At 35.6% G+C, this 17,410-nt stretch overlaps 1 protein-coding gene and 4 non-coding genes across 5 annotated transcripts; 3 read left to right on the forward strand and 2 right to left on the reverse strand.

Moving 5' to 3' along the window:
• Positions 1-742: 742 nt before the first annotated feature.
• Trnav-cac lies at positions 743-815 on the reverse strand. The gene has a single exon. It is a non-coding gene; the product is annotated as a tRNA-Val (tRNA).
• A 488-nt stretch (positions 816-1,303) lies between these two features.
• Trnav-uac lies at positions 1,304-1,376 on the forward strand. The gene has a single exon. It is a non-coding gene; the product is annotated as a tRNA-Val (tRNA).
• Positions 1,377-8,415: 7,039 nt separating this feature from the next.
• Positions 8,416-9,783, reverse strand: LOC111619944. The gene is made up of 2 exons (XM_023361777.1): positions 9,704-9,783; positions 8,416-9,164 (listed from the first exon to the last, which is right to left on the reverse strand). Exons 1-2 carry the CDS (start codon positions 9,754-9,756, stop codon positions 8,834-8,836), a joined length of 384 nt encoding a protein of 127 aa, XP_023217545.1. The 5' UTR covers positions 9,757-9,783; the 3' UTR covers positions 8,416-8,833.
• Positions 9,784-13,369: 3,586 nt separating this feature from the next.
• Trnav-cac lies at positions 13,370-13,442 on the forward strand. The gene has a single exon. It is a non-coding gene; the product is annotated as a tRNA-Val (tRNA).
• A 1,171-nt stretch (positions 13,443-14,613) lies between these two features.
• On the forward strand, positions 14,614-14,686 carry Trnav-uac. Its single transcript has one exon. It is a non-coding gene; the product is annotated as a tRNA-Val (tRNA).
• Positions 14,687-17,410: the final 2,724 nt, after the last annotated feature.

Raw genomic sequence — 17,410 nt, forward strand, 5'->3', positions numbered from 1 at the left:
TAACAAATATCATTATTTTTTGGTAAAGGTAAACAATTAAATTTATTAAAGTATTGCATATATGGCGTTCGTGTTTTAAAAACTAAAGTAATAAGGTTATAGAATAATAAAAGAAGCGTTGGGATATTTCTTCAAAAAGTAGAAAACTAGATAATTGAAGTTGAAGAAACTTTGAAGACAACTGGAAAAATAGACGTAGAATCATGCAGACCTTTCAGTTTTTCGTCAAATACAGCCAAGCAGCGAACCTACGTTCCTTCTGTAATCTGATTCTCGCTGCACAATCTTATCAATAACTTTTTAATACTTTATTTCACCATTGAAAACAATTTCTTCTTCGTTCTAATCCAAACACGTGATCTGCGATAGATAGAAACGTGATTCGATATTACAGTCGCATAAAGCGGTGCCGAATTTCGAACGAGCAAAACGACAAAAAACATATGTAATAAGTTATAGTTTAGAAATTTGATTTTTTATCTCACTTATTCTCCTGAGAGCAATTTTTTCTCTTACTTTAATATATTTACCTACAGCAGTTAATATTATTACATTCAGCAAATTCACTGCTTCATCGCNTTATCAATAACTTTTTAATACTTTATTTCACCATTGAAAACAATTTCTTCTTCGTTCTAATCCAAACACGTGATCTGCGATAGATAGAAACGTGACTCGATATTACAGTCGCATAAAGCGGTGCCGAATTTCGAACGAGCAAAACGACAAAAAACTTTGAATCTGTGCTTGCCAGGTTTCGAACCTGGGACTTTCCGCGTGTGAAGCGGACGTGATAACCACTACACCACAAGCACCCGACAGTCGCGATTACGGAACTTTTCTATGTCCGCTTAAATATTTAGATCGTGTATATTCTAATATCAAGTCCTGGAGGGAATCCGGCACTTTTCTCACAAAATCCTCATTCCTCTCATCATGGAAACCTCACGACCACCAGTTGTCACGTCCGTTACATTGTTTTCTCTTCGACAATGGCGATTCTTGGCAGATCAAACTGGCAAAGTCGTAAGCTCATTTTATCCTTCGGTTACGAAATTTTCACTCACCAAATTGCTTCGCCGTTTTCGCAGAGGAACAACTTGCATTCGTTTTCTGGCGTGCGACGTTGGCAAAGACCTCTCCGCTCTCACCGTTTGCTTGAATGCTTATGAAATTCTTTCGACGTTTCCCTCGACTGAAGCTATCCGATAACGTCGGTAGATCCGAAAGAAGAAAATCAGTTTTGAATACGATTCAGGATTAGTTGTAGAAGAAGAAATGCCGTTCCGCAGTTCTATGGGAGGTGTCTGTGGTGTAGCGGTTATCACGTCTGCTTTACACGCGGAAGGTCTCAGGTTCGATCCCTGACAGACACAACCTTTTTAGACAGCCTGAAGAGGATGTTTCTTCGACGCAGGCAATAATAGTTCGGTTTTTTCTTTAAAAGTAAACTTTTCTTTTATTAGTTTGTTTAACGGGTAATGATTGACTCGGTGTGGAGCCTTTGCTGCTGCGGTACCGAACGAAAGTGTTTTACAAACTTAAACGGGTGGCACATTTTGACCGGGCATTTCGTGTTAGACAGTAACTGTCAAATTCCTGTGGCACTGTTCACGAACGCACAACGTCGTCTCCACCTTGGAATGCGAAAACTTCCACGGAGCTAGAACAGCTAGAATTTCATGATCATTTCTCTGAGGTGATGTAAAGTATTCTCTCTCTATATGCTGCAAAAGGCATTTCCACGCGTTTTAAAAATTTTTGAATTGATGGCGTACGAGTGAGTAACGCAAGCAAAATCTGATTGATAAAATCGATCGGTGCATTTCTTTCGTTCCACCAAGACCCTAACGCAGCGGGTACCTAGGGCCGCAAGCCGCACTCACATTTAATGTTATTAATTAATTTAAATGATGACTTATATGCTTCGTTTCAATAACGACACCTTTCCCAATATAATCTGTACGATTTGTACAGAAATGTCGAAAGTTTGCATTTGCTTAACACTCAATACAATCTTCGAATTTAATATATTTTTCTAAAAATAAAATGTTATCCCTTCGTATTAAAATTTACTGTATTAAAGAAAAAAGTGAGGATGAATATGAAAGTAAATCTGTGTATAGAATTAAATTCCTCTTCTTCGCTAAATAATTTTGAAGAATTTACACTGCTGCAGCTAATACATCAAAAGCATTCTGTTCACTTTCCTAGCTTGCTTTAATCTCATTTATTTCATTCTTTTTGTTACGCAATCCTCTTCAGTTTCTCCTAGATTTGGTTGTCTTTCCTATTATGGTAATTAACATTCCTGACATTTGGGTACTCTGTTATAAAGTCAATAATATGTTCTTATAACTTAATGAAATACTATTACCTAATAATATATTAACGTTTTCTTCTACGAGTAGAAGAAATAGCTTTGTACTGTACAGTACTTCCAGTCTACTTGTGACTTCAAATTTATATCTGGATAAAATTTATTTTTTAGTGTGNTGCAATACAATTGTCCCGCATAAAGAATAAAGTGACACAATGGGGATGATAAATAATATTATCTTCTGAAAATGAGTAAAAGAATTTGTCGAAGTTCGTCAAACGCTGAGATTTCGTCGTACTTTGGAAATAATTTTACGCAGAAATCACTCGAGTTGTTGTTCGAGTGGTCCACATGTAAATATTCCTTGGAGTTTTTCTCGTCTCCAGATCCAAGACATTCCTTTGAACATTGTATTAGATTCAAGTCGGGTTGTCTGAGATCCATTTCGCACTCGACTTCTTCTGGTAACATTCCTGGGTGTGAAATGTTGGTAGTTGGAAGTGTATTAGTTACTTTTGGCGGCTTCGTTTCGTCTTCAAATCTGACTTTTGCCGGATATTCGGAAAAGATAAATTCTTCTTCCACTTGTGTTTCTTTATCGTGTTTATATTTATTTGGACGAGAACGGTTATTCTCAGATAAAGCAAGTTCCTCGTGAATACTCAGAAGCGGTATTAGAAAATCGTTTTTTTCTTCTAATGCGGCTAGGATTTTTTTCTTGGTGGCCGGTAATGCACGACTTTTTATTTCTATTTCATCTTCTCGATCGTACCATTGAATTACTTTTACTATAACGATTATGACGACGCAAACCGTTAGAAGTGTGGCGTAGAAAGTAGTGATGTAGGAAATTATTTTAAGTTTGACAATCCAGGAAAATTTGAAGTTGAAATCCTTTTTGTCGATTCTAAAACTTGTGTCAGTACCGTTTACAGATGCTTTGTTTTTTAATGTTCGATGTTCGTCATTCAAATCTTTGTATTTTCTAACTTTCTTTTCGTAATGTTTCTGGATATCAAATGTGGAGTAGTGTTTGTTCTGTGTATGAAGCGAATTTCCAACAGTGATTTTATTGAAAATCCTCTGTAAAGGATCGGTTGTTTTAGTATCCAGCTTGTCTGGTTCACTCAATCCATATCTTTTGTATAATTGTTTTAAAATTTGCCATTTTCGCCTGGCTTTTGCAGACCTTTTATTCGATATTCTGTGTGGTGTGCTTTTGAGTGTCGTTTTGTCACCCGGCTCAACATCGAAGTGAGAGAAAAGCTTTTTGGACATAGAAGGAATTTTGGATAGATGGGGACTTTTTTTCTTTGCTTCTCCTTTTCGTGGATAATTATTGTACCTGGCTCGAATGTAGGTTTGTTTCGAAGTCTCTTTCGGTGTATTTGAAATAGTCCGGTATTTCGTGATGAAATTTCTGATTTCATCCTGTTTCTCGGACGGAATCGAAGCTTCTGCATTCTCCAATTTCTCCGCTGGGTAATTATGGTCATATTTGAGTAGTGAAATTCCTTTCGAATCATCCGATAATTTGAAAAATTTTAATATAAACAGAAAAATTATGAATATCTTCATAATGTTAAACTTTAGCAATTATTTCAGAAAAATATCTTTTTCAATCGCTCCGCAAATAGCAACGATAATGAATCGTCTAACAATATTAAAACATTAATTGTTACTGTAACAATAAACAATTTTTATATTTTGTAAAATTAACAAATATCATATGTAATAAGTTATAGTTTAGAAATTTGATTTTTTATCTCACTTATTCTCCTGAGAGCAATTTTTTCTCTCACTTCAATATATTTACCTACAGCAGTTAATATTATTACATTCAGCAAATTCACTGCTTCATCGCATATTGCGAGTCACTACGTGTGCTGACTGAGGAGGGGTGATAATTTTACGTGTTTTGAATAAGAAAGAAAGTGGGCAATAATTATGAACAAAACTGTACTTGAAGAAAGTGGATATTTCTCCTAATTGAACTATGTTTTGAGCCGTTCCAAACTGTCCTGGATTTATTTCGAGTAAAAGAATTCGCTTGGGTTCACAAGTATACTTGCTATGATACATACGATGCGTAGTCCAACGGATTATGTATAAACTCAACGGACTCGCAGAACTGAAGAGACAGTAATTGCCGACATTGTCTCGATTCTATTTGGTGTAACTCGTGCAAAAAGACTTTTCTTCGATTTTTATTTTCTTTGACAGTAGGGAATATTCGTCATGTCGAACTATCTCCGACATCATCCATTACCAATATTTTCGGTAATCGATGATAAACACAAACGATTTACTAAAGATTAACTGAGTTTCTTAAAAACTATTCATTTTCCAAGGCCCATTACCTTTCGAATAAAGAATCTGTGATGGTCTTGCGTCAAGATATACGCGTACTAATGATGAAAAACACCCTGCTTAATAGCTGCAGAATGCAGCCGATAAACTACACTACAGACAACAGGCGAAAGGGATCAATAAATGGTTCATGTCTACGTTCGTCGATAACGTGTATTATGCAGTGAAAGTTTAATCTTGCATGCACGACCCGATATGTTAAAAAAAAGTCTCCTACAGATTGCAATACAATTGTCCCGCATAAAGAATAAAGTGCATTCGCTTTCTGATATAGTGTCACATTTCACTGAAGCACGATATTTGCTGATACGTATTGTGACGTTCCTGTCCTTGGGGTATGACTGTTTTTTGTATCGTGTTTAGGCGTGGGCGAAAAAACCATACGGAGAGAAAAAACAGAAGATAAGTCTGGGACGAAGAAAACGAGCACGTTGAAATGCAAGAGAAAGCAAAGAAGGAAACAAAAAATAATTAGGGAATGTGTGGCTTAGGTCACAAACAAAAAATGAGCGTGTGTCTGCTAGGAATCGAACCTGAGAACTTCCACGAGTAAAGCGGACGTAATAACCGCTACACCACAGATACCTGCCGAAAAAGGCGAAACGACATTTCTTCTTCTTGAACAGATCTTGGGTCGTAATCAAAACTTTGATTTTTCTTCTAAATTTGCTGACGTTATCGGACAGTTTGAGTGGAAATTTTCATAAAAATTCAAGCAGGCGGAGAAACCAGAAAGATGTTTGCGTCCAGCGCCCGAAAACGAATGCGAGTTGTTTTTCTGTTGAAACGGCGAAGCAACTTAATAATTGAAAATCACGTTATCAGAGGATAAGATTAGAAAACGACTTTGCAAGTTGGATCTGCGAGGAAACGCTACTATCGAAGAGAAAATAAATGCGTCGGACGTAGGTACTCGTGGTCGTAGGTACTCGTACTCGGTTAACGTGTATATAAAATATTATAAACAATTATCACTTCAAGAGGTATGTATTTCGATACATTTTTGCTAACTTTTAACCTAATAAATGGCAAAAGAACAATTTCATAAAATATTTTAGAACACTTCAGTACGGCAATTAGTCGAGTCACTTGTATTTATCATAGATTTTCACTTTGTTTTGTTGCTTTATTTACTAGAATTCTGATTGTAGTTTGTGCAGTATAGTAGCCTGGTAAACTGAAAAACTGCATTACTAAAAGAAACAGAAAAATATACACATAGGAGCGGTGTAGAAGTACGTTCGACTTCATAGACTTTCTCTAAAAGTGAATTAAACGCTACATGAAATGTTCCTAGGATAATACCACGATATATAATACTGCCAGCACATTTATAAAAATTTTATTGTCTCAAAACTAAGTATTTCGTCAATTTTTTCAATATTATATCACTTTGCACAATTTTTTTCAGCAAACAATGAGATTCCGTGTATACATTTTATGTTTATACATTATACTATTATAAAGTATTCATTATTTACATCCGTTCTATTAAAAAAATTACTTTTTATTGCAAGTTAACAACGTAATTGTATGATGTTTGATTTTCATGTGTCTTTTTCTCTCAAAATGAATATTGTTGTAATCAAAAGTATAAACAATTATTTTAGTTTATATAAGCATGATTAATTTGTTCTAAGTAATATATTAATACTTTCCTTGTGTAGTTTCAAAACAATATTTTTAATTCTCATCTAAACTTTTACATGCCATGTATAATTGTAACATTTTTAAAACAATTTTATGTATTAGCTTGCACCAAGATACAAAGATATAGAAAAATATAAATGTGACTGTTGCCCGAAGAGAAGTCATACAAAATATGCCTTACAAATTCATAAAAGATAACACTCGGGAGAATATCCTTTTTAATGTGACAATTCCATTTTAACGACTTATAAGCGACGAAAACACTCAACTGGAGAAGACATCTGGGGTAAAATTATCATATGCTTTAAAAAGTATTTATATCTGGAATATTATGTTATAAAAATAACCTCTCTAGCTGTTATACACGACAAAACAGCATAATAGTGCAATCAATGAGTTAAACGATTATGCTTATTTCTTGGTTACGAATTGGACGGCTATAAATTGGGTCCAGCTACAATCCCATTATCATCATAAAAATCAGACTTGGTAAATTTAGTTATTATACATAACGGCCACACCGTAATCCGTTCAAGTTTCTCTGATCAGATGCTGAACGTACTACCCGAAATATAAATCTATTGGGTTTTTCAATTGCAGATACGCTTATTTCAAAACAATGCTTATAGAATACTTTATATTATCATTCCTTTATTATTTCATATTTTTTAGTATAATGTAAATATCTTTCGACATTCACGTGTAATTGAAGACTGATAAAGCGATTTAATTAATATTTGTTGAATTATTTCCATCGCATGATTATAAAACAATGCGTACAATGACCTACTGTCTTTGCTTATCGGCTGAGAATGCCGATCTTATTTATCGTGCAATTAAAAAAAAACAAGATAAAAAACTCTAAATGAATTTGTCTAGTTTATCGTATTTTTCAATTGCGTGGGAATTTCGAAGAGAAGACACGTCACATCCTATTGCAATCTCATATGCACTCTCCTGCATCATCTGGTCAACAGAAGTAACTCGTAAGGAACACGTTAAAGACAATGATGGACAAAAAAATTACACACGCTTCTGAAATACTATCCGAATGTCATCAATGTTCCTTCAGTACAAACTCGAATTAAACATGCCACATTTTAGATTTATAATATAATCCCAATTACCCGTCTTTTTACAATTCATTTTCTATTACACCTCGGGATAAAATAAAATCTCAGGAGGACCACAACGCAATCGATCTATATTTTGAGGCAGATGGCACCGTGTAAGAGATGTTAAAAATTCCTCATCGAACTTTTTCATTCAGTTTGCGGTCCCGGGTTTGCACCTCACCACGTGGAGTTCACTTGTCTAATACCAAAATAGTGGCTAGTTTCCTATAGAAAGTCCTGGCACGCAATACCCATTGGTAGATCATTGCCTTATCCAACTATTGCGTATAGAAAAACACTTGAATTTTAAATGATATTTTTCGATTTTTCTATTCTGTTTTAAATGTAGTATACTTAGGTTATTAATTGATTTATTTATTTTTTTTTTACAGAAATATGGCAGTAGAAGTGCACATGGTTGTATCAATCGTATTTAATCTGTACGTTCTGTAATGGTATTTGTAGGATTGGTTCTATATTGCTTGATCAAACCCGATCTTTACGATCGGTTCTTTCGCCACCCCCCGGAAGAACTTCTCCTTCAGATTCGGAATTAATGCGCTATAGCCCCACTTAAAAAGGTATTAAAATATATAAGGGGCCTTGGGACTGAATATTTCGTTAAACTTGTAAACTTTTCTTTTATTTTTATGAAATAAAATATAATGTGATTTCATCTTTCATGCCATTGTTTTACTACAAACTTCCAACTGTTTCAAATTATATTTGGTTCATTAAATTTAAATATTTTTCTTTCGTTATGAATCAGGCACATTTTTTATGTTTTCGTCATCCGTCATAACTGTTATAAACATTACTATTAATTATAAATTCTTCGAAAAATGCGCGACTTTAATAAATATCGAATCTGTAAACATTTAATATAAAATTTAATTTCTTTTATTAAATATAAAAATTTATGTACAAATTTAATTGTTGAAAAAATTATGATTGTGGAGTACACAAAGCGAGTACGTGTATTTTTGGCTTTATTTAAATTCGTCTGGTATGCCTTTTAGTGGCGAATATTCGTTATTTGGCGGCGAAAGTTTTTAGCGGATGAAATACTGTGTAAATGCCTGTAGGATGTAAGTCGTTTTGGCCAGTTATAGCCGATTAAACAGTCTTTAATTAAACACGAGAACACTGCTTGATGTCACTGTTGTTGTTCTATGCTTTTAACCGAATCTCCAATGGTGTCGAAGTATCCGTCCGTAAATTGGGATGAAAAGTCAAGTCCAGTCGATTAAGTCGTAGCCGGATGAAAGGTCAATTCCTGGTGAGTGTCATATTTGGGTGTAAGGTCACTTCCGAATGGCGATGTTACATTCGGTGAAAAGTCGAAATCTGCGCAAGAAGGCCTGGCCAGAAAAGAGATTTATGTCTTCCAGCAGCAAAACAACCTTTTCCACCAAGGCCTTTTACGCTCGGCGGACTCTTCGGACTCCTTTCTGTCCACTCCGGTCTCACCCGACGGTGTCTCCACCGTCCATTCCGGAACCTCCGGATATCGCCTTTCCAGATATTGGACGAGAGACGAGGCGGTGTCGTCCGGAGTTACGACCACCACCCGTTTGACGTCCGGTTTATGACACTTCTCCTCCGCATCCTTCGGAAGCACCCTTATGACACCTGGCCAAGACCAGGCGTCATCCTCGGACTCTGCATTGTCCGAGATGCGCAACTTCAACTCTCTGAAATTCTCCATTCTGCAAAGGAAAATGAGAGAATTAATTGAGAAATATTCCTATTCTAATCTGAATTGTAAATTTCTAATGTAAAAATGAATAATTCCTGTTAGAAAAGAATAATATTATATATATAATAATTTTAGTTTTTTCGACGATTTTTAATGTTCGATAGAGGAATTAGTTTATAAAAACTGTACTATTCTGTTGACTGCGGTAACACAAAACAACTGCGAAAATAGAGGAATGAACTCGAATTATTTTAATTAATTAAGATTCAGACGAGATTCATATGGGATATTAATATATATACGTATGCAATTCATAAACTATAGCGGGGAATAACAGATTTAAAAGTAGGCTATTTATTAATTTTTATTTTACTTTAGGCTTTCCATTGTTAATTTTCCAATTCCATTGGAAAATTAACAATGGAAAGATGCGAATCCTCCGAAGGAAACCGATCAATTCTTATCGAAACCCATCGCCACCAACTGTGATATTTTGCTGATCAAAGTTAAAGAGTACTTAAATCTACAAAAATCATAGTGTAAACTTACATCACTTTAAACAATCTCTGCAAACGAAGCAAAACTAGAAAAAGCACTCGCATTAAACAATCGCACGAGCAAACAATAGATTCTCTCTCAACAACGAGAAAATTTTATTGTTGCATAGTGACTCGATTTAATGTTAAAAGTTTGCATTTTGCGGCCAATTTCGTCATTTCCGTGTCTGTCTTTCTAAAGAGAGTGATTTTGACGGATCATTGCACGAGTTTGTCTCACGGGGCGGACAGTTAAAAGAAATCAAATTTCACACTCATACTTTTGACCGTGAAATTTTAATTTTGTAAATAAAAAGTTTAGTTCCAAAGTTTTTCTATAGGGAAAAATTCGCTGAAATTTTCATCTGGGGTGCATATATAATGGAGTTTGGAGCCGTCACGTGATACAGCAATGACGTTATGTTTCGTATCACGTAATTCATCTCTTTAATACGATCCGATTTTCGTAATAAAGCAATTCACGGGATAAGGCATTGAATGGAAAAAGTTTATTTGAAATTTAATATCTATTAAAAGTTACTTGTCGTGTGGACTTTTATAAAACTCCCCGCCCGTAGATACTAAAAGGGCATGTTTTATCGTTGTTGTTTGTTAAATTACGGCAACGCAACACTTGGGCGATCAGGTGTTTTAAGGGTAATTGGCTTCTACTTAGGCGTTACAGACGTGGAGAAAACCCGGAAAACTCCACGTAACCATCCCGTCCCGGCCAGGCGCAAATCCACGACCGAACTCCCAGTATTCGGGGAACGTAACCGCTTGGCCACTGGTGGGCCGGCCATGTTTTAGTAAGCCCATTATGGATTCCGGCAGGACCACAACGGGGCGGAAGAATGGTGAAGCATGGGGCCCGACATATCCGGACTGACCACCACCTGAAAAATTCCTGAGGCTTTATCGACCCGTCCGGATCCCAGTTCCTCAGAGCAGCAGGATAAATTCAATAAAACCCAAGCCCTTCTGGTTAAGAAAGGAATAATGACATACAAGTTTGGAATGATCAAGACCACTGTATTTTTCGTCAACTGCATACAGAGATGGCTGGTCGGTAAACGCAATACTAAATTCTTGCAAAAAATTTTTATCGACTCCATACGAAATGATTAGGAATTTTTGGAATATCTCCGGAACGGATCATAAGATTCTAAAACAAAAGGTTTATTGCACATCTGAAGACCCATCCCTATCTATCGACACTTAATTCGTTCAAACTCGCCAAGAAATCTACGAGGAGTTCGACTAACAGAAAATCTCTGTAGCGGAATATATATATGGGAAGGTGGTGCAAGATGGGGTCATGGGGTAAGACGGGGACGTCTTTTCATTTTTGGTTAATGAGCTATTATCTAGCTGTTATTTGAGGAACTAAATGTCTACTTCGAAATGGATCATGGAGCGAGAGAACGTTCAAATAGCTCTCTTTATTTGGAAGTAAGAACGTTTTTCATGTTTCAGCAATACAGTACTTCATCTAATTTTACACCTGCTAAAAAGTTTCTACAAAGTAAGTATCATTGCGAACTTTTACATTACCTTTCAGATGAAGATATTATGGTATTCGAAGTAACCTCTAAGACTGTAATTGTTTAGTTTTGAAATGAAGTTTACCCGTGTTTGCAGTCAGTATGAAAAGTGTACGTTGAGGGCAAGATGGGGTACCCGTCTAAGTCTAACCCCAGGTTGACCATGAATATGGCCGATGAATCCAGAAGTATTTTCGGAGGCAGGCTTTATTGCTGAAGAGACGACAAACGGGCCCCTTCAGCAAGGGTAGGTCTAACAAGAAACAAAAGACAAATGACACAGAATGCCTCTATTGTGGAGGGTTATACTCTGTATCTACAGAGAGTTGGGCTAAATGTATCCGTTGTGATAAATGGGCACACTGTTCTTGTGCCAATATTGAAGAAAACGACAGTTTAACCATTGTAATTTGTGCTTCTTGTATGTAAAAATAATATTTCCATCTTATCTCACGGGTGGGGCAAGATGGTTCATTGAAATACAATTTTAAATTATTAAATTTTCTTGTTTTTCAAAAAACTTTTTTAACATTGTACAATGTTGAAAAATTAACTGTTACTTTGGTAGCATCATTTAGGCCTACAACTAAATTTAATGAACGAGATGCACAAGGTACAAAAAAGCTTTAAAATTTATTTTCCTTAAATATTCGTTGTCATAAAAATTTGTCTCCCAATACTACAAATATTCAAGTACGAAGTTATTTCTACATAAGAATTAATATATAGCTGGATTGCTGTATATTAGATCTCTATGTAATACGTATCTGTAATTCAACAAATGGTAGACGGACTGACAGCAAATTTTCAGTCAAGAACTACAATTTTATTCTCAAAAATGGCAAAAATGCAATACATCCAAACCCGTCCTCAGTGAAAATTTCTAAAAATAATAAAAACAAAAATACGACAACAATTGTAAATTGTAATTCATTAAACTACTTTAAATGTCATATAAAAGGCTTTAATCTCTAGATTGAAATCTATTCAGAAGGTTTATAGAATAGAATATTTTATTAAACTGAATATTAAGAAAGAAAATATTTTTATGTTTAATTATAATAAAGTATTAAGATGAAAAATGAGAGGAAAAACAATAAAATTACTGTATATTCTGAATTAATGAATACATTAAGAATTTACTTAACGCGTTTAATTAGTAAAGTTTAACGAATGAAAATTATTCCAGAGTGTTGAATTCATAATTCGTAAACATAAAAATATAATAATAATAAAAAGTAACAAAATTAATGATAAAATGAGGATTTCCTTTTTATTATTAATGGGACTAATCTAGGCTCATTATCGATAATTTTAACAACTTAACAAACAATTTTTTCTTTACACCATTTAAAAAATGCTATGCAGTGAAATGTTAAGAAAAAAAACAACGTAATGTATTATATTATATACGACATTTTGATGTTATGTATACAAACTCGAAGACACTGGAGAATAAGATTTTGAAAAAACCAACAAAAATTACATTCAAAACTTATCACTCTTATCTTGGACGATCCTGTCCTTGCGATATTGCACTTTTTCGGATTGCGTTCAGGCGTGGGCAAAAACCATACGGACATAAAAAGCGAAATAAGATAACTATCGAATGAGGAAAATAGACACGTTGAAAACAAAATGTAAGGAGGTGTGGCTTAACGGGCACAAAGAAAAAACGAGTGTGTGTCTGCCAGGAACCAAACTTGAGACCTTCCGCGTGTAAAGCGGACGTGATAACCACTACACTGCAGACACCTACCAGAAAATGCGGAATGGCATTTTTTCTTATTATACCGATCCTGGGTCGTATTCAAAACTGTTTGATTTTACTCCTTCAGACGTAATCGGACACTTTCAATGGCGATTTTCGTAAACATTCAAGCAAGCGACAAGAGCAGAAAGTTGTTTATAATCGTGGCATGCCAGAAAACCAATGCAAGATGTTTTTCTGTGAAAACGGCGAAGTAATTTCGTCGTAGAAAATCACGTTACCAGAAGATAAGGACTTTGCGAATTAAATTTCCGTGGAATCGCCATTGTGAGAATAACGAGGATTTTGTAAGAAAACTGCTGCAATTGAAGTTAGAGCAACGATTTAAGCACTCTTAGAAAAGTTTCGTGATCTAGTCTGCTGAGTTCTTGTAGTGTAGTGGTTATCACATCCGTTTCACACGCGGAAGGTCCCAGGTTCGAAACCTGGCAAGCAAGTTTTGAAGATTTTTGTCGCTTTGCTCGATCGACATGCGGCACATTATTATGCAACTGTGCTTTCGAATCACGTTTCTATCTATCACAGATCACGTGTTTCGATGAGGTTGGGTCCCGAAAACAGTCCATAATTAAAACGGAAATGTGTATTTATTAAATTAACTTATGGAGAAAACAAGCAACATAAGTGTCGAGACGGTGACACCGGACTTTGACATCGTCTCTCATAAAGAATAGAAGAAAACAATATTTAGAATAAAGGAAGAAAAAAGGTTTAAAATTTAAAACGCGATAAGAAAAAGGGAGCGATGAGACGCAATATGAGCGCAGGTGTTTTAATCATCGACAAATCATGATTAGAGTGTAGAGGATGATGTGGGATAAACCGTTTAGGGCAGATCTTTCTCGCTACCTAACTTGGTCTCAAATTCTACCTTCAGACAGATAAGAGACCAATCGCGGAGCGAGGAAAGGAAATTCCAACCAAACGGAAATGAAATTGAGAACGAGTTGAGATTATCACGTTTGCTTTACACGCTGATGGTCCCAGTTCGAAACCTGGCAAGCACCGCAATCGATCAAACAAAACGATAAAAAAAAGGGAAGGTTTCGACCCTGGGACCTTTCGCGTGTAAAGCGGACGTGATAACCACTACACTACAAGCACTCGACAGTCTCGACCACGGTACTTTTCCAAGTCCGCTTAAATATTTAATTCAAACTTGTGCTAATTTCAAATTCAGTAGTTAATCCGGCACTTTTCTTACAAACTCTTTCTTCCTCTCAAGATGGAAACTCATTAACATCACGACAACCAGACCACACGTCCGATGAATTTTGTTTTCTCTTCGGCAATGGCGATTCATCGCAAATTTAACTCGCAAATTCGTTTGCTCGTCTTATCTTCTGGTAATGTGATTTCCAACGAATAAATCGCGTTGTCGTTTTCACAGAAAAACATCTCGCATTCGTTTTCTGGCGTGCGACGATTACAGACATCTTTCCGCTATTTCTGCCTGCTTGAATGTTTACGAAAATATCCAATAGAACTGTCCGATTACGTCTGAAGTTATCCGATAACGTCGGTAGATCCGAAAGTAGAAAATCAGTTTTCAATACGATTCAGGATTAGTTGTAGAAGAAGAAATGTCGTTCCGCAGTTCTCTGGTAGGTGTCTGTGGTGTAGCGGTTATCACGTTCGCTTTACAAGCGGAAGGTCTCAGGTTCGATCCCTGATAGACACAACTTTTTTACACAGCCTGAAGAGGGTGTTTCTTCGACACAGGCGATGATAGCAGTTCGGTCTTGTTGTTTGACTGTGAACTTTTCTTTTATTTAACAGGTAATGATTGACTCGGTGTGGAGCCGTTGCTGCTGCGGTACCGAACGAAAGTGTTGTTTCCCAAACTTAAACGAGTGTCACATTTCGACCGGGCATTTCATGTTATATCGTAATTGTTAAATACCTGTCGCACTGTTGACGAACGCACAACTTCATCGCCTCCACCTTGGAATGCGAAAACTTCCACGGAGCTAGAACTTTTATGATCATTTCTCTGAGTTGATATTTATCGATTTATTTGAAAACGTTTAGAAATGTTTCGGTTCAACACTGTTCATCATTATCATAAATGCAAGCTGCCACGCGTGACATGCGATCTTTTTCTGTTACAAATTACGTTGCAGATTTTTCTGTTAAAGTATTCTCTCTCTATATGCTGCAAAAGGTATTTCCACGCGTTTTAGAAATTTTCGAATTGATGGCGTACCAGTGAGTAATGCAAGCAAAATCTGATTGATAAAATCGATCGGTGCATTTCTCTTGTTCCACCAAGACCCTAACGCAGCAGGTACCTAGGGCCGCAAGCCGCACTCACATTTAATATTATTAAACGATGATTTATATGTTTCGTTTCAATAACGACACCTTTCCCAGTATAATCTGTACGATTTGTGCAGAAATGTCGAAAGTTTGCACTCGCTTGACACTCAATACAATCTTCCAATTTAATATATTTTTCTAAAAATAAAATGTGTCCTTCTGACTTAAAACACGCTGTCCCTTCCCATTAAAATTTACTTTATATTTAATGAATAACTCGAATATGTTTAGTAATAATATTTATTAAAACATTTTACAAATTTTAAAAATATTAAAATATCTACTATTAAGATTATTAAGAAAAACAATAATTTAAAGATATAAAAGAAATTTTCAAGAAATTTCCAGAGAATAATTAATTAAACTTGTGTCTGTGTAAATCTCTTCACTGTGACAATTCGCTACTGATAACTTATCGTATCGTTCTTTGTCACAATTGGTGCCATACAAATGATGGTCTATAGATTTTTCTTCGTGAATCGACGTGCTGACGACGTACGATTAATTGTGCTTCGACACAGCGCCATGTTTTGCCTTGTACAGGCTAGGGATATTCCCTGAATATACTCTAATATTTTTCTTTTATCACCGTGACGATTTATCTCCATTCGTCGTAAATATTATTGACACAGTCGGTATTATATATGACATTGTCTTCTGAAAAGTTGTCTTCGTCAAAGAGTAAAAGAATTTGTCGAAGTTCGTCAAACGCTAAGATTTCGTCATGCTTTGGAAACAATTTTATGCACAAATCAGTCGATTTGTTTTGGAAGTGGTCCACATCTAAGCTATCCTTCGAGTTTTTTTCGTCTCCAGATCCAAGACATTCCTTTGAAGATCGTATTAGGCTCAAGTCATCTGGTTTGAGATCCATTTCACATGCGACTTCTTCTGGTAACATTCCTGGATTTGAATTCTCCGTAGTTGGATGTCTAACAGTTACTTTTGGTGGCTTCGTTTCGTCTTCAAATCTGACTTTTGCCGGATATTCGGGAAAGAAATATTCTTCCACTTGTGTTTCTTTATCGTATTTATATTTATTTGAACGAGAACGATTATCTTCTGATAACGCAAGTTCTTCGTGAGTACTCAGAAGCGGTATTAAAGAATCGTTTTTGTCTTCTAATACGGCTAGAATTTTTTTCTTCGTGGCCGGTAATGCACGACTTTTTATTTCTATTTCATCTTCTCGATCGTACCATTGAATTACTTTTACTATAACGATTATGACGGCGCAAACCGTTAGAAGTGTGGCATAGAAAGTAGTGATGTAGGAGAATGTTTTAGGTTTGACGATCCAGGAAAATTTGAAGTTGAAATCCTTTTTGTCGATTCTAAAACTTGTGTCAGTACCGTTTACAGATGCTTTGTTTTTTAATGTTCGATGTTCGTCATTCAAATCTTTGTATTTTCTAACTTTCTTTTTGTAATGTTTCTGGATATCGAATGTGTGGTAGTGTTTGTTCTGTGTATGATGCGAATTTCCAACGGTGATTTTATTGAAAATCTTCTGTAAAGGATCGGTTATTTTAGTATCCAGCTTGTCTGGTCTACTCAATCCATTTCTTTTGTATAATTGTTTTAAAATTTGCCATTTTCGCCTGGCTTTTGCAGACCTTTCATTCGATATTCCGTGTGGTGTGCTTTTGAGTCTCGTTTTGTTACTAGCCCCAACATCGAAGTTACAGAAAAGTTTTCTCGACAAAGTAGGCATTTCGGATGGATGTCGACTTTTCTTCTTTGCTTCTCTTTTCCGTGGATAATTATTGTCTCTGGCTCGAATATAAGTTTGTTTCGAAGTCTCTTTCGGTGTATTTGACATATTCCGGTATTTCGTGATGAAATTTCTGATTTCATCCTGTTTCTCGGATAGAATCGAAGCTTCTGCATTCTCCAATTCCTCCGCTGGGTAATTATGGTCATATTTGAGTAATGTAATTCCTCTCGAATCAACTGATAATTCGAAAAATTTCAACATAAACATATAAATTATGAATATCTTCATAATTTTAAACTTTAGCATTTATTTTATAAAAATATCGCTTTCAATCGCTTTGCAAATAGCAACGATAATGAATCGTCTAAC

Source organism: Centruroides sculpturatus, unplaced genomic scaffold (genome assembly GCF_000671375.1).
Source record: "Centruroides sculpturatus isolate CEXI.00-Female unplaced genomic scaffold, Cexi_2.0 scaffold117, whole genome shotgun sequence".
Classification (NCBI taxonomy): domain Eukaryota; kingdom Metazoa; phylum Arthropoda; class Arachnida; order Scorpiones; family Buthidae; genus Centruroides; species Centruroides sculpturatus.